General features: G+C 41.0%; 1 protein-coding gene across 1 annotated transcript in view; it reads left to right on the top strand.

Annotated features, from left to right (window-relative positions):
* LOC129353755 (sodium- and chloride-dependent transporter XTRP3-like) overlaps positions 1-15,153 on the top strand; it is a 36,002-nt gene extending 20,849 nt beyond the window's left edge. Inside the window, exons 8-11 of the mRNA XM_055023139.1 lie at positions 499-700; positions 2,405-2,564; positions 3,123-3,288; positions 14,313-15,153. Coding sequence (XP_054879114.1) covers positions 499-700; positions 2,405-2,564; positions 3,123-3,288; positions 14,313-14,483 — 699 coding nt within the window. The 3' untranslated portion in view covers positions 14,484-15,153. The remainder of the gene's footprint in view (positions 1-498; positions 701-2,404; positions 2,565-3,122; positions 3,289-14,312) is intronic.
* The last annotated feature ends 3,027 nt before the right edge of the window (positions 15,154-18,180 follow it).

Genomic DNA, 18,180 nt, shown 5'->3' on the forward strand with positions numbered 1-18,180 from the left:
GAGAGGTCAGCAGAGATGAGGACGGCAAGAAACCTGAAGGTGTGGACCCTCTCCACACTCAGCGTCAATGTAGAGAGGAGCTGGGTCGGTGCTGAGCTTCCTGAAGTCCACAATGACCTTTTTGGTTTTCTTGGTGTTCAGAGTGAGGTTGTTCTGAACACCAGGCTGCCAGATTCAGGACCTGCTCTCTGTAGACTGCCTCATCACCTTGTGAAATGAGTCTGACCACTGTGGTGTCATAGCAAACTTGACAGTGTGGCTGTTGCTGTGGGCCGGACTGTGTGTGAGTATAGAGGAAATACAGTAGGGGTCTCAGCACACAGCCCTATGGAGAGCTAATGCTCAGTGCTTTCCACTGTAATATGGCACAAGGCAGTTGCTTGGGTTCACCTTATTTACTTTTAATGCTGGACAGCATGACTGCTTTAAAAAAAAACAGAACATTTATGCCTATGTTTACACTCACTAAAACTAGATTCTGTCTTGTGTTCACCTCAGGCTGTGGAGGGGGCAGGGCTGGCCTTCATAGTGTACAGTGAGGCCATAAAGAACATGCCGTTGTCTCAGCTGTGGTCAGTGCTGTACTTCTTCATGCTTCTGATGCTGGGAATGGGCAGCATGCTGGGAAACATCACCGCTATCACCACCCCACTACGGGACTTCAAATTTCTGTCCCGCATAAGCAATGAAGCTTTAAATGGTAAGAGGTAATATTAGGGTGAATCATATTCATTCATTACACACAGACAGTTATATTTCAAATGTTTCTTTCTATTTAATGTTGATGATTAGATCTGACAACTAATAAAAACTCAGAATTCAGCATCTCAGAGACTTAGAATATTACTTGAGACTAATAAAAACTGACTTAGAAATGGTCAACTGAAAAGTATAAGCAGTCCTTGGTTGGGCTCCTTTGCCTGGATTACTGCAGCAATGCAGTGTGACATGGAGTCCATCAGTCTGTGGCACTGTTATGAGAGCCCACGTTGATCTGATAGTGACTTTCTGTTCTTCTGAGTTGTTGGGTCTGAAGTATCACATCTTCCTGTTCACAATAGCCCGAAGATTTTCTATGGGGTGAAGATCAAGCGAGTTTAACCAGCAAACTCGGTTTGGTGGCCAAACCACCAAGAATGTCCTTGGTTAAAGACAAGGACATCCTTGTCCTTAAACCTTGTCCTGGTCCAACAACAAGGATGCCATGGTTCTTAAACCAGGTGCTGATAGCTTTGGCACTGAGTGCAGGTGCTAAGTGCTGTTGGAAAATTAAATCTGCATCTCCATAAAGTTGTTGAGAGGCCGGAAGCATGAAGTGCTCGAAAACCCTGGCGGATGGCTGTGTTGATCTTGGACCACATTGGACCAACACCAGCAGATAATGTGGCACCCAAACCATTTAAATAAATGAAAAACATTTTTTTATTTATTTCGACCAAAATATTGTAGAAGTCGGTTGAAGAGTGTGAAGGACACGTAGGAGCAGTCTCTTGTCAACGCCCGCCTAGAGCCTCTGATGTGTCTGACTCGCGTCTGAGCAAAATGCCAAGCGTCTGGCTTCAGAGTGCACATGCATCGAACTTGAAGCATGAGACGAGTTTTCGACGTTCGGTTTGAACGCACCATTAGCCTCACTTGTAATAAAGTGTGTGGAGCTCCATTTCAGTTGCCATGTGAGGGTCTTAGCTTGGGGTTACTAGCTCACAAATTGTGGCACAACATCTAGATGTTTTTGAAACAGGCCGACACCAGCAGAACATTTACTTATTCCCAGAAAAATAGCTGGATGTCTGTTTTTCTTTGATCCTTTTGGACCAAAGAAGCAGGAGATGCTCAAATGGAAGTACAGAAACTTGCAAAAAGTGAGTTTTGCATAATAGCAGACCTTTAATGTAAGTATTGTTATGCACTAAGTTCTGATTTCTGTCTGTTTATTCTATTTTTGTAAAGCATTTTTATTCAACTTTTTATTCCTGAAAATAATGTTTAATATAAGTAAATGAGTCAAACACTTGAAGTCTTCTGTAAAAGTTCTCCTCTGAAAATCACAGTGGAAATCTTCAGTTCATCCACAGATAGAAAACACTCATTAGCATCAGGCTCAGCTCCAGTTTGTCTTGTAAAAAATAACATTGTTCTGTTCAAAGTTTCAAAAAAGTATACTCCATTCAGAGGTGTTATTTGCTCAAACGAGACCACATGTAAGTGCATATCAGCTAAGGTCAGGTGGAGTATCTGTTAATGATCAACTGACTGATTGATGTGCAATCTGAGAAAGCCTGAATCCTGATTGTGTTGTTTTTGTTGAATGATTCATAGAAGACGTTAAGTGAGAGCAGTAAACCCTGACATCAGCCATGAGAAACAATTGACGTCACTAACAGAAGGCTGTGCTTTGCTTCAGGTTTTGTGTGTGTCCTCTGCTTTCTGCTTGGCCTTGGCTTCACAACAAGATCAGGAAACTACTGGTTTACCATGTTCAACGACTATGGAGCCACTTTCTCCCTGTTACTCATTGTCCTTATTGAAGTCATAACTGTCAGCTACATTTATGGAATCAAAAGGTGTGTATAGTTATTTTAATGCTTAAGTTTGCTTTCTTTGTATTTGTGTTGTATTATCAACAACTGAACAACTCAGTCAACTTCCATTAATCTGACAGCATTTGAATGTCACCCTGTTGCCTTTAAGTACTCAACCTGAATAAGTTGAGTTTAAAGTGTCCTGACAGCAGTATTTGTTCTTTGAATGACAAATTGTCTATTTTAGAGATTTTAGAATATAATTGTAAAATGTTAAGCTCTCACTTCTGCCTCTTGTTTGCATAGCATTGCACTTCTTCTTGTAAACTATATTCCAGTTCCTTTTGGCTCAATTGGTCAATCTATTAAGTATGTCTGAATGAGGAGCATCACATGAATTCAATTTGAAAATACTTTATTGTTTCTCAGGGGAAATTAAATGAGATAATTAAATGAAGGCAACAGACTGAATGTTGTTCCCATGCCTGGTGGTTCAGCTGCTGGTGAAATGATGAGCATGACAGCAGCATGTCTCTCTCTGCTCAGTGACAAACTCTTTGCTGAATTTGAAATGACCTCAATATTCTGTCCATATTTAAGGTTTGAAAAAGATATAGAAGACATGCTGGGCCATCGTCCTAACTGGTTCTGGAAAATCATGTGGGGAGGAATTAGCCCCCTACTTCTTATGGGCCTCTTCTTGTTCTACATCATTAACTACATCCGAGGAGGAACACCCACCTACCAAGCATGGAACAAAGATCTGGTGAGTTTGTATTTTTATTCATCATGTCTCAGGTGGGGATTTTCTATTTGCTGCTTCAGTTTGTACTGCAGTGAGTTTCAGCAGCCCACACTAGACTAGCAGTCTGTCTCCATGAATGCATGATCTATGTGTTGTTCTCTACAGCATCTTGGCAAGGCAAGGCAATTTTATTACTGTAGCACATATCAGTAACAAGACAATTCAAAATGCTCCACATAATTTCAAAATAAGATAAAAAAGCAAAACATTAAATTTTAGTAACTAAGGGAAACAGACAGACAGCAGTTTATAATGCTCCAGTTGCCTTTTAGCTTTAATTTAAAGGAGCTCAGTGTTTCAGCTGTTTTGCTATTTTCTGGAAGTTTGTTCCAGTTAAATGGAGCATATGAGCTCAATGTTGCTTCTATGTTTGGTTCTGGTTCTGGGGATGCTGAGCAGACCAGAATTAGAAGACATGAGAGGTTGAGAAGGTTGATATAACAACATTAATCATTAATGTGTATTACTGCTAAAGCATTTAATGATTTATAAATTAGAAACAGCATTTTAAAGTCTATTCTCTCAGTGGAAGGACTTTAGATCTGGGACTTTAGATCTGGGTGTTGTGCTCCATCTTCCTGAGTTCAGTCAGAACACGAACCGCAGCGTTCTGGATCAGCTGCAGCTGGACGATAGACTTTCTTAGTCAGACCTGTGAGGACACAGCCTGGTAAAACCTGGCTTCTTGTTCTACACTTTGCTTCATTCAGAGGGTCTGGACTCTCAGCTGTTGACGAACATTCGCTTCTTGTTAGGGTTTCCCCAATTGCTACGCTTTGCCCTTTGCCTATGTAATGTGGCTGTTCCAGGTTATGAAGCTTTAGGAACTTGTTTGCACTGTAAACAACCGTCCTCCACTGCAGAGAGAGAAAAGCTGAGCTGAACGAGACGGCGGATAGGAGTGATTTAATATATGGAAGAATGATCAACACGGACTGAACGGCTTCCTTTACTTCCTCTGCTGACATTGCTAAAACTACAGGAAGACTACAATTCTAAAACAGCGCAGAATATTGACATCATAACTTCTCCTGCTGGTTGCTGATTGGCTGGTCAAAAATTGGCCGAAGGCAATCCGAGGTAAGGCGAAAAGGCCCAGACTGGTAGCAAAAATTGTTTTTGGAGCAGAATTGCACTGGAAGGCCAGGCTAGTGAAACCACTTACAGTGTCAATGTCAAATTTATGTATATAGCACTTTAAAACAGGTATAAAACTGCACCAAAGTGCTGCACAGGAACGACAGTAACACAAATAGATAAAAACAGAATATCAAAAAATTGCTTCAGTTAAAAGCCAACGAATAAAAATGAGTTTTGAGAAGCGATTTAAAATGATCCAGGCTGCAAGCATATCTAATCTGAAAAGGCAAATTGTTCCATAAATTAGGAGCAACAACAGAAAAAGCCCGATCTCCTTTCCTTAGTCGGTCTGAGGGACTGGAAGTAAAAGCTGATTGTTTGATCTGAGCGTTCTGGACACAGACTGAAATTTTAAAAGGTCCTGGAGATAAGGGGGAGCTAACCCATTTAAAACTTTATAAGTTAATAAAAGAATCTTAAAATCTATTCTATACATAACAGGCAGCCAGTGTAAATTGACCAGCGTAGGCCTTATATGGTCATGCTTCCTGGTTCCTGATCAATGTGACTAAAGTTAAACGCATGGGTGAGTGTCTTTAAGATCTTACGTTAGTCCTTCAATCCAAGAAATGTTCATAAGGTAATAGAACATTTTCAGGATTAAAGAAGGCTGAAGGTACAGGTCAGAGTCCATCACCACACTCAAATTTTGGGCCTGAGCTTTGGTTTGTAGCAGTAAAAACTGAAGCTGCATGACTCCAGGTTGTTTCATTTTAGGCCCTATGATTATCATGGAGCCTCTAAGGGGACATGGAGAAAAAAACAAAGCAATCCAGATTTATTTTTTAGATCTCGATAAACTTTTTGAAAAATTGTGTATTCCTTTTTGGGGTGAAAAGGCTGTTTACAGTTTCTGCAAAATCGGTTGTGGTGGTGGAGTCTAAACGAGAGACACAGAGAGGATGATTTACGTTTGCTAGGTTCCAGAGACGTCCCAGATGAAGTGATGCAAAGTTGGTTTCCGATTGCAGCTTCCGATTCGGGAAATGGCTAAAGGATGATTCCACCTAATTTTTCACCAATTTCAGTATCTGTCAAATATCCTAGCTAAAATACCTCAACATCTAGACTCTTCAAGCCTGGACTAGATTATTCTGCTCCAACAGCAGAACATATAAAACCAAGTTTGTGATTTGTGAAACCTTCTGATTTCTTACATTTCAATAAAGGGCGATTTCAGCCCTTTTTATGCTTTTGGTCACACAACTGTTATAGCTCTAAAAGTGCAACACTGAGACACTTTAAAGATGGACGAAATTATTCTATTGTATTGGCTAAATAACTTGAGCAGAATGAAAAGTCAAAATAGGCCCGTTTGTGTTAGTATGAAAAGTCCTAGTTAAAAACACACAAATTTCACACGTGTAAATATTTTTATTTTACACCTTTTCTTTGATTTCAGAGATGTGAACATCAATCTATTTCTGCTCATATTTCTGCATCAGAAACTCTTTTCTCTCACTGCAAAAAAAGATGTGAAAGACTTGAATTATTTTTCTCCTTCTGATTGCTGATTGCCCGGTTTTTTATACATGTTTTTAACGCTGTAACAGCTGTAATTGTGTAGTGTCTCTTTAAGATACTGTAGTATTGCTGATGATGTCACAAGTATGCGACTCAGTTTCTCTGTAGAGAACGAGGGAAGGACATGCTACAGCAGCGAGACATGTAGGCTTCCTAACTCTTAGTGACGCTACTGGTTGTGAGAACCCTGCTCCTTTTCATGTTTGATAACATAGCAGCTGTTCAACCGGGCTTTGTAAGGTTGGTGAAGAGAGTTTATTAAAGGACAACACTGTGGAATTCCCAGTACCAGTGTGGTTGTGGGTGTTTAACCGTCCTGATGAGTCTGCCGTCTCCTCTTCACTCTTAAACACAACCCAAGCGTTACAAATGGCGCCCGAACATTTTATCTTGGACCTCGGCATGCAGTATCTTCTACCAGTTGATTGAAACGTTTGCAGTATAGGTGATATCTGCTATACTTCGCGGGAGCGGACCAGGCCAGCCCAGACGCGGACGACAGAACGTTTTCACGACAACGGGCGGGAAAAATCGACGTTGTTTGCGGTTCCCTGCTGGAATCCTTCCTCGTGACAACTTTAGATCAGCTGCGCTGCTGGGACGTGAGGCGGATTATGTTTTCTAATTTCTGAATGTGCATGTGTGCACAGTGGAGTGAAGCGGAAATCCCTCATCAGCTGAACGCACGCCGCGAACTCTGCTTTTGCTGGATGACCTCTTAGGAACTTTCTGATTGGACTCAGCTCTGTACCGGATCAGAGCTGCTAGACATCAAATCCATCTGAGAAGATACGAACTGAAGCAGTGAGTGTTGGAAAGAAATAGACGGAAGTTAATCTTCGGACTCAGCAACATATTTTTTTAAACGGACAAAGCGAAGTAAAAAAAAAAAAAAAAAAAAAAAAAAAAAAAGTCTACCCAGTTAAATCTCTTAAGTCTATATATGTATGTGGCTAAATGTGTTTTAACTTTTCTGCGTCTGCTTTTCAAGTGAAACCAAAAAAGAAAAAGATACTGCTAAAATTACTAACTAACATTCTTAGTATTATTAATGTGTGACCGAAACTGAAGTTATTCCAACATCACCTGCATTATACGGAAGGGGATTTACATAAGTGTACATTATGGCTAGTCATCCTGACTTGAGTGATTTATGTGATGATTTGGACTTTAGACTGCCCCCAAGACAAAATGAGGCCAGACACAATACCCCCGACCTAGAACATAAAGTGCAAAGTCTAAAAGCAGAGGTGGACATGCTTCAACAATGTCTATATGAATCTTTGGATCTCCAGAAAAATATCCTGGAGCGTTGGACCCAACAAACTAGAGCCACCCCTGGAGTCCCAACTGCTCATGTTACTCAACCTTTTCCTCAGGCGTCATCTACACCTTATGGGCCTAGTCTGCATACCAGGAAAAAAGAGCGGCACAACTCGACACCTGTCCCCACTCAGTCCACAAGGGCTCCATCTCAGACCCATCCGGATTCGCTGGAGTTAATTAATACTACCAGAGTCCTCGCTGCTGCTTTGCACCAAGCGAAATTAGAACCCACTGTGTTCAGTGATGATGGTTGTCTTCACCCAGAGGAATGGCTGCAGTCTGTGAATGCTTACAAAACCTCTTTGGATTTATCAGACACACAGATTCTCAGAGAACTACCACATTTTCTAGCAAAGGAACCAAGGAAGTGGTTTAGTGTTCTCAGCTCTCATGTGTCTACTTGGACTGAATTTTGTGAACTTTTCAGAAATGTGTTTTTACCTGCCGATAACCAGGAGCGCATTATGAGAAACATCTTGGACTGTTTCCAACATCCTGAAGAACCATTCCCAACATTTGCAGCCCATATGCTCAGTGAGTTCAAACGACTGAAGAATCCTCCATCTGAGCAGGAGCAGATTGACCTTATCTGTAAACATGCAGTAGAGAAGTACAGAGTGGCACTGTATGGAACACCTATCAAATCAGTAATTGATTTGGTGCTGCGTGCCCATGAGCTACATTCTGTTCTCGGCACCACCCTACCACAGCCATCAAGAGTACAGATGAAAAATAGAAATGCTGGAGAACCATACTGTTTTAAATGCTCCATGCCTGGTGTTAAATCCCGCACATGCCCGAACTGTTCCACTGAGTATCATGGAGCTCGAAATTCAGCAAGACCTGCCAGAGGGCACCCCCAAACTCCGCCCACAGATTATCAATCTGCAGAGCCAGAGAGCGCCAACGTGGAGAGAGAAACAAAACCAGCAGGCAGGAAGCCGGGAAACTTCAGGGGGGGGAGAGTTTTTCACAGGGCCAACCCTCCCCAGTCAGTAACTCTGCCCTCACTGCCTATATCAGTCCCAAATTCGCCACCTATGCTCAATCACGTTGAAGATGGAGCGTCACAATCATCTTGGAACACTCCTTTCAGAGTTAAGGTGAATTTTAAAGGAACAGCTCTGAAGGCCACACTCGACACAGGTGCGTCGCTTTCAGCAATAAATGCAGACTTGATACCCGAAAAGACAAAAAAATGTCTCATTAAAAAATCAGTGGCATTCCCCACCCATAAGACTGGCCAACGGCACCGACTGCAGTCCCTTGGGAGTGATTTGGTTGACCATTGGATTTATGGACAAATCAATCTACCACCGATTTGTTATAGTACAGAACCTGTCATCGCCCCTAGTTCTGGGGATGGACTTTATGACTCGCACTGCACTAACAATTCATGTCCCAACCAGAACAGTAATTATGGATGACAATCCCCCATTTCTGGATGAACCCTGTGAAAATGACTTTGTGGAGGCTGATCTTGAATGTGGAACAATGACTCTGCCGAACACTCCAAAGCTCTCCGTTAAAGAAAAAGTTGAAGATGCTAACTTAAATTCTGTGGAAAAAGAAGAACTGTTAAGGTTACTGGATACCTATGGTGATCTGTTTGATGGTCACCTAGGTCGCACTTCTCTAGCAAAACATGTCATCGTCACTGAAGACGCAAAGCCAATTAACCTACCACCTTACCGCACCTCCCCAGCGAAAAAGCAAATAATTGAAGAACAAGTGCAAAATATGTTGACAAACAACATCATTGAACCTGCATCAGGACCATGGGCAGCTCCTGTGGTCATTGTGAACAACCCCCCCCGTGAGCCACGGTTCTGTGTTGACTTCAGGGGTTTGAATCAGTTAACTGTGAAGGACTCTTACCCACTCCCACGAGTGGATGAATCATTGGACTTTTTATCAAGAGGGAAGTTTCTGACAACTCTGGACCTTGCCCGAGGGTACTGGCAGGTCCCCATTGCTGAAGAGGCTAAACCAAAAACTGCTTTCATCACACATTGTGGCCTGTTTCAATTCAAAGTCCTTCCGTTCGGCTTATGTAATGCCCCTGCAACTTTTCAACGACTTATGAATAATGTTCTGGCTGGCCTGATTTATAAGTCGTGTGCAGTGTATCTGGATGATATCGTTGTCGCATCACCAACTTTCGAGCAGCATCTCCTTGACCTAGAGGAGGTCCTTTGCAGGCTCAAATCTGCTGGCCTCTCATTGAAACTGAGTAAATGCCAATTCTGCCTTACTGAACTCACCTTCCTCGGTACCGTGTTACACCATTGGGCATTCATCCCGACCCTGACAAGGTGAGAGCGGTAACTGAGTTTAAAGTGCCAACCACGACAAAACAGGTGCGACAGTTCCTTGGCTTAACAGGTTACTACCGCCGCTTTGTGCAAAACTATGCCAATCATGCAGAACCCCTCTTCGCACTCACCAAGAAAGACGTGCCGTTCAGCTGGAGTGACGGGTGCCAAACAGCTGTGGACTTTCTAAAACATTCCATAACTTCGGCACCAGTCCTACAGTTCCCAGATTTTACGCGTCCGTTCTTCATCCACACTGATGCTTGTGATGCTGGACTGGGAGCAGCATTGATGCAGAAGGATGAGGATGGCAAGGATGTAGCTGTGGCTTTTGCTAGCCGCGCGCTGCATAAGTCAGAAAAGCCCTACTCGACTCCAGAAAAAGAATGTGGCTGTTATATGGGCATTGGAACATTTCCGTCCCTATGTCGAAGGTCTGCATGTAACTATTTACACCGACCACAGCAGCCTCAAGTGGTTGATGTCTCGACCCAATCCCTCCGGTAGGCTTGCCAGGTGGTCCCTACGCCTTCAAGACTTCGACTTCAGCATCATCCACAAACCGGAAACGTAATAAGGTGCCTGATGCTCTTTCACGTAACCCACTTCCAGAGGGTGATTGCACCGATAGATATTCTTCCTCCCTGCCATGATTGGAAGCATGGATCTTCGTGCTCTGCCTTCTGTGATTGTGTCTGGTCGTCCTCATGTTCGTCAGTTGCAGCTGGAGGACCCAGTCACAGGCACCTTGCTCCGTCAACTCGAAAATGACCAAGAGGGTGAGGGGACTAATTTAGATCTGCAAAAGTACATTGTACAAGATGGACTCTTATATTTCATTGATCCGAAAACAAGGTGTGATCTTCACCCACTCAAGCAGATTAAACTTTTTGCTCCTTCTTCACTCCGTGGTCATCTGCTCAAGTATTACCACGATCATCCTACGGCTGGACATCTGGGCACTGCAAAACTCTGGCACGTTTGAGTCTCAGATTCTTCTGGCCAAACATGAACTCTGATGTAAAGAAATATGTGGTGTCATGTTGTTCATGCCAAATCAATAAGCCATCCCAAAGAAAACCAGCAGGTCTGATGGTCCCAATCCAACCACAGAGACCATGGGAGTACACTGGTGTGGACTACATTGGCCCACTACCACGCACACAAAGGGGAAATTCATATATTCTTGTTTTCATTGACTATTTCTCCAAATGGATTGAAGTGAGTGCTGTCAGGGAAGCAACAGCTCAAGTTGCCGCAAATAAGTTCATCACCGACGTATTTGCCAGACATGGTTCTCCATCATACCTTATTTCAGACAGGGGAACACCTTTCATCAGTGACCTGTTTGAGCATGTTGTGTCAACACTTGGAACTGAACACAGACTGACAATGCCTACCATCCTCAAACTAACGCAACTGAACGGGTGAACCGCACTTTGAAAACAGCCATTCGAGCGTATATTGAGGATAAGCACACTTCCTGGGACAAATATCTTCCCCAGATCTGTTTCGCTCTGCGTACTGCGCCCCACGAGAGTACGGGCTTGAGCCCATCAATGATGCTATATGGACGAGAGTTGGACACTCCCTTGGACCTCATCACTCAGCCGTCGTGGGAAGGAATGGACGATCCGGGAACTTCTTACTCAGATCACCTGAGGGCCTCAATTCAAGATGCTCACGACCATGCTCGTACCGCTCTCGCAGAAAGTCATTCAAGACGAAAGCATTACTATGATCTAAGACGGCGCCCAGTCTCTTTTAAAGTTGGAGATTTGGTCAGAGCAAAATCTCATCCAAAGTCAGATGCAGCATCTAACTTTTCAGCAAAGCTGGCACCTCTCTACACGGGTCCCTACCGTATCTACAAAAGGATGTCTGATGTGAACTATGGTCTGACCAGAGCTGACACTGGAGAGAAGGCTGGAGTCTTTCATGTTGCAAATCTTCAACCATTCTACACCTGGGCAAACAGCTTCCTCTGACAAACGCGCGAAGCAACAAGCTTCTGCTGTTTGGGACCCAGAGCCTGCCTGTGACGTTGTCGACACTGTTGTTCTCTCTAGCGACGTCCCAGCTGAAACTGACTTTGACTATGCTGACACTGCTTTAGGGACAGATGTTACCGGTTTCACCCCCTGCTAATAATGGGTGTGCTGCCAGTGTTCCTTATAACTTTAGACCAAGGCGTATTCCAAGGGTCACCACTGACTGATCGGTCAATACGTGGACCAACCCTTTTCATACCTCCAGGTTTGACCTGAAGTGACCTTGTTAGCATTCTATGGTTCTCTGTGTTCACTGGTGTTATGTGACTGTTACTTAAGTTTTATATGGGTCATGTTTAAATGGTTCTCACATATTGTGCTAATTGTTCTAGCATGTGCAAAAACAAAACAAAAAGTACAAAACGGGAATTGATTTTGCAGTTGTCCTGAATGCCTTAAGTTTATTTCATTTTGCCGTATTTGTCCAAACAGACATTCCATTTGTTGGAAACTGTTATATATGTCATGTATATTCCCTGTCTTCTTTTAACAGCTTGTCCATGTATGGTGGCTTGTTAAGTCTCAACTGTACCCTTGCTATGTTTGGCTGAGGGCAGCCATTTTTTTGACCAGGGGGGAATATGTAACAGCTGTAATTGTGTAGTGTCTCTTTAAGATACTGTAGTATTGCTGATGATGTCACAAGTATGCGACTCAGTTTCTCTGTAGAGAACGAGGGAAGGACATGCTACAGCAGCGAGACATGTTAGCTTCCTAACTCTTAGTGACGCTACTGGTTGTGAGAACCCTGCTCCTTTTCATGTTTGATAACATAGCAGCTGTTCAACCGGGCTTTGTAAGGTTGGTGAAGAGAGTTTATTAAAGGACAACACTGTGGAATTCCCAGTACCAGTGTGGTTGTGGGTGTTTAACCGTCCTGATGAGTCTGCCGTCTCCTCTTCACTCTTAAACACAACCCAAGCGTTACAACGCTCAGAGCTTCAGTCAGTCTAATTCTCTCACCTCTGCTCTATTTGGCCATGCTCAGTTTATTCCACTGCATCATCCCTGCTTTTAGTGCTTTCATGTTTCCAGTGCATTTATGGGCTGTTTTACATCCAAAACTGATTGAGTGTAGACTTCTCATTTGGTGCACAAGATACTCTACCACTAAACCACCTTTCTGAATATTTTTTCTGATTGTACTCTGTTTAATTGTCCCTGAATGCATGTCACTACCTGTGGTTTCAGGAGTGAATGCTGCAAGTCAATGACTGGATGTAATCTGCTGGGTTTTCTTAGTAATGAGCATTTTTAACTACTTTGAATAATAAACTGAGCATACCATATTGTTTTATAGCCAGGATTATATTTTGCTACACTCAATGTAAAAAAAACGACAACAATACTGCTGAGAAGGAGGAGTTCAGTTCTTATGTGGTCCAGATGTGCATAAAATACTGAAATCACCCTTTATTGAAGTTTCACAAACCACAGACTTGGTTTAAAATATTCTGCTATTAGAAATTTTAATGAGGTGGTCATCAGGGCAGAATAACCTAGTCTAGGTTTCAAGAATTTAGGTCGTTTTTTAGCTAGGGTAGATGAAAGACACTGAAAATTGTGAAAAAATAGGTAGAATCGTCCTTTAGCCATTTCCCAAATCAGAAACCAACTTCAGCTAGGTGTCTCTTAGCTTCACCTCATCCAGGATGTCTCTAGGCTGTAGGAAACGTGGTGAATAGACTCTATATTGGAAAATATTGGACCAGAGTCCTACCCAGCTCTCCAGCTGCTCCAGTCATGGTCAACAGTGTTAAATGCTGCTGAGGTCCAACAATGACAATAACAAGCATTTTGTAGCATGAGGATGTCATTGCACATTTGATGAGGCCAGTCTCAGTTCTGTAGGGAGCCCAGAAACTGGACTGAAAGACATTGTAACGCTTGGGTTGTGTTTAAGGGAAGAGAGGACGGTCAAACACTCACCACCACACTGGTACCGCGAACTCCACGGTGTTGTCCTTTAATAAACTCTCTTCACCAACCTGACTGACGAAGCCCGTTGAACGGCAGCTAGAAGTCCAAACATGAAAAGAAGCAGAATTCAAACAACCAGTAGCGTTACTAAGAGTTAGGAAGCTAACATGTCCAGCGGCTGTAGCACGTTCTTCCATCGCTCTCTACAGAGGAGCGGTGTCGCATACTTGTGACATCATTAGCAATACTACAGTGTCTTAAAGAGACACTACACAATTACGGCTATTACAACATGAAAGTGGTGAGAAGCTGGTTGCCTGCTGGAACAGCTTTTTCAATAGCATTGCTGAGCTTGTAACATGAAAAGTGGCGTTTTGGGTTTTGTCAAATTTTAAAGGCGTTGCCATTGAAATGATTGGACTTGTTATATGAAAAGTAGGTCCAGACTGGTCTTTTTAAAGGACTGCACCCACATCGCTGGAACTAAAACTGTAATATGAGGATGACATCCATAGCTCTCACATCACATTTCCCTTTAAAACTGTAAAACACTAAATTCTGTCATAAACCTTTGCATCTTGCTGCATCTCTTTACATTTGAGAATTGTTTCATGAAACCCACAATTATTTCAAATTTTGCTTAAATATTAGTCATCTGTGTCTGAGTTGGAATAAAGTTGGGTATTAACTGCTTGTGTTGTGTCTGTAGGGGAAAACCGAGCAGATGGAGTATCCTCTCTTCGGTCAGGCTTTCATCGGTCTGCTCTTGGTATCGTCAGTGAGCTGTATTCCCCTCACAGCTTTGTATGTCTTCTGTCAGAGGAGGAAACATGCGCAGCAGCATAAGCAACAGCATACTGTAAATACAGTAGCTGCTTAGTGATTGGACGGTGACAGGGACAAACTTCTGACTGTAACCTTCCTACCACTTTCCTCAGCAGGGCTTTGCTCACCAGACTATGGCTTCCATCATGGATTACAGAATGCAACAGTGGCAAAAGAATAACCAAGTATTTGTGTTTGTTGATGTTTGCTTGTTATTTCAAAAAAAAAAAAAAGAAAGAAAGAAAACTGTAACTGATAAATTTATGTGAGCCAGAACTTTTTAAGGTTTTTATCATGGAAAAGATCTTGATGTTTTCTGACTAATGTGTATATAGAGAAATCCAATCGCACATAAAATTTGTATACATTTTTTTAATTAATATATTTTTCACTAAATCAACTGTTGCTTTGAGCCAATCAACACTTGTACACTACACTGAACTACAGTAGAGTCATTTGTTTTCATCCACAGTAAGAATCCACCTATTAACTTCAACTACCGTATTTTCCGGACTATAAGTCGCACTGGAGTATAAGTCGCACCCCCGGCCAAACTATGAAAAAAACTGCGACTTATAGTCCAGAAAATACGGTACTTTCTACATCTTTGACTGTGGATTTGATGTACTGGAGGTTTTGCCATGTGTGAATAAAGCCCAGTTTATGTGATTATCAGGGGCCTCATGCATAGAAGAGTGCGTAGTTTTCACATTAAAACTTGGCGTACGGAAAAATGTAGAAAACAATCGGCTGTATGAAACCGTGCGCGCGCACGTGCCTGTGCACGTGCGCGCGCACCTTTCCTTCATTAGTCAGGTTTCGCACCTATGAAATAAAGCGCAACTGCTGCTCCGCCCTGCCGCCACAAATACATATATGAATTAGAATAAATACATATATGAATTAGAATAAATACATATATGAATTAGAATAAATACATATATGAATTAGAATAAATACATATATGAATTAGAATAAATACATATATGAATTAGAATAAATACATATATGAATTAGAATAAATACATATATGAATTAGAATAAATACATATATGAATTAGAATAAATACATATATGAATTAGAATAAATACATATATGAATTAGAATAAATACATATATGAATTAGAATAAATACATATATAAAATAGAATAAATACATATATGAATTAGAATAAATACATATATGAATTAGAATAAATACATATATGAATTAGAATAAATACATATATGAATTAGAATAAATACATATATGAATTAGAATAAATACATATATGAATTAGAATAAATACATATATGAATTAGAATAAATACATATATAAAATAGAATAAATACCCGGAAGTCTGCCACCACGTGAAGCTAGAAACCATGGTAACGTCATTGTTCGACGCAGTCTAAATATTTATAATAATAATACTTCTATATTTTATTTAAAATGTGCTTTGAGGCCACATAATGTCACCTAGCAAAAATAAAAATGCAGTTTAAAGAAATCAAAAAAATCCAAATGAACAAAATAAAGAGATCCTACAAATCAGCAGCGTTGAGCCGGGATTTAAAGACAGACACACAGTCAGAGGCCTTTGAGTGGAATGTGGACGATTATTCTAAATACTTGAACGCTTCATGTCCATAAGGCGCTTTCACAAAGCGGGCGAATCGACTGAAGGATGACTGCAGCTGGGCCGGTACCGGTACCGAACGACTCTTTTGCTCAGAGCTCCAGGATAACCAGTCTGGATGAATCTAAACGCTCATAAACCATCATCAATATTTCCCAGCAGATCAATATGATCTCTGATCAATGGCTCCCTCTGAATCCTTCCATTGGTGATCAGAGCCAAAGCTCCACAGTTGCTGCTCACCTTTATGCAGCTACTTATACACGTGTGATTGCATACACACCTTGATCACCTTAAAATATCCTGCAGGAACCTGCTGATTATTTTTAATCAGCAGGTTTCAGTTAATCTGCTGATCTAATTTTAATGAGAATGAAATGACCCCATTCATGCGTTACATCTTTATGAGACAGAAGCTGATAAAAAGTACTATTTACATTCAAGTGAGGTTTTCACTACTTTTATTTTATTTCCTGTATTTTGTGTGTGTGTTAGGTTATTGTCTGAGGACAAATGCGGTTCAGTTTCATCATTTATGTTTAAACACTAAATATTAAAATCATGAAAAGCATCAGGTTTGAATCTTGGTCTAAATAACATTGGATGTAGTCAGATTTCTGTGTATTAGGTGAGTTTTGACGCTTTGTAGTTTGATATTGTTCACAGAAACATTTGGACGTTTGCACGCCATATTTATGCAAACTTAGACGCAAAGTTTTATATCTGCCAACCTGTGCGTAAAATATGGAGCCCCACATTTTTTGTGCGCATGCACGCTTTATGCATGAGGCCCCAGATGTTTTTAACAAATATCATTGTATTCAGTATTTTATACACATTTTATACCTCCACATGTGTCCTAGACTGTTTGTGTGATAATGACATTTGCAGCTGTGCCCACACAGTGAGCTATTGTTTTTATTTCTCATTTCATAAACTTTTTGTTTGTTTTGCTTCGAGCTGCACGATGGTTTCAGGTCAGATCAGAGCTGAGGTCTTTCTCTTCATAGTTTATTTTAAATATGTGGGTCTTCTGGAAAAAGAAGATTAAATTGTCTTTCTGTAAATCTTCCCTGTTTCTTTGTGTGTGAGATGATTGCCATTTATCTGTGTCGTGATGGTGACTGGGTGATGACCTTTTGCTTGACAGCTGAGCTATGTGCCAACTCCCCATGACCCTAACAGGATTTAGTTGGTACAAAAAGTGAATCTGATTTAACACACGTCAGCAGTTAACATTCATTCACAGCAGAACGTTCATTTCTGCTTTAAAATAAATCAATTCTCAGTCCAATCTTACCATTGACACAGAATATCCAACATAGTTTTCAAACAAAAAGCATTTTCTTACATTTTGTTCAATATTGGCGTGGCAATTTAACCCTGAGTTAAATGAATTGAGTTTCAAGTTTGTCGCCACTGTGGCTGAGTATTTTTTAACTCTCTATGAGAAAATTACATGTTGGACAGAGAATAATTGATCCAATATTCTAATGATCTGAAAATAATGTATATAAAAGTTTTGAAAAACAGATTTCTACATTTCTTTCCAAAATTGTCATGTTATTATGAATTACACTTTAATGTTAGTTTTGTATGTGTTGTTTTTATTAGGACAAATTCATTAAAATGTCATGTTTAAAGATGGATCAGTTGTTGTTAGAATGAAATGCATTTTTGTTTTTTTTTACGTTTGCTAAATAAGAAGCAGTCCATACCTTGCATAGAAAATCAGCTAATCTTTTATTTTTCTTGTAGAATGTTATAAACTCTTTACCATGTTATTTTTTAGCTACTTTGAGGAAGTTGTTTTTTGTTTTGTTTTTCAAATAAATGTGAAGTTTATGTTTGTTTCATGTGTATTAATGACATCATTAGATTTAGTTTAGAGCATCTTTCTGGATTTCTATTGTTCCCAGCCAGTCGAGACGCCAGCAGGCTGCTGCCGTGGTAACACCGCTGCTGTTTGGTGAGTGAATTGTGCAAAGAAGGAAACTTCTCAAAATGAACAACACAAAGGACACATCTGGACATCTTCTTTACCAAACTGTAATTCATGAACAGAGTTATTCTTCGGATGTGATCTGATTCATTACAAGCTTCCTGCGTAGAGCTAGTCTTCTAGAATAAC

This window comes from Poeciliopsis prolifica, unplaced genomic scaffold (assembly GCF_027474105.1).
Source record: "Poeciliopsis prolifica strain line A6 unplaced genomic scaffold, Auburn_PproV2 SCAFFOLD096, whole genome shotgun sequence".
Taxonomy (NCBI): Eukaryota; Metazoa; Chordata; class Actinopteri; order Cyprinodontiformes; family Poeciliidae; genus Poeciliopsis; species Poeciliopsis prolifica.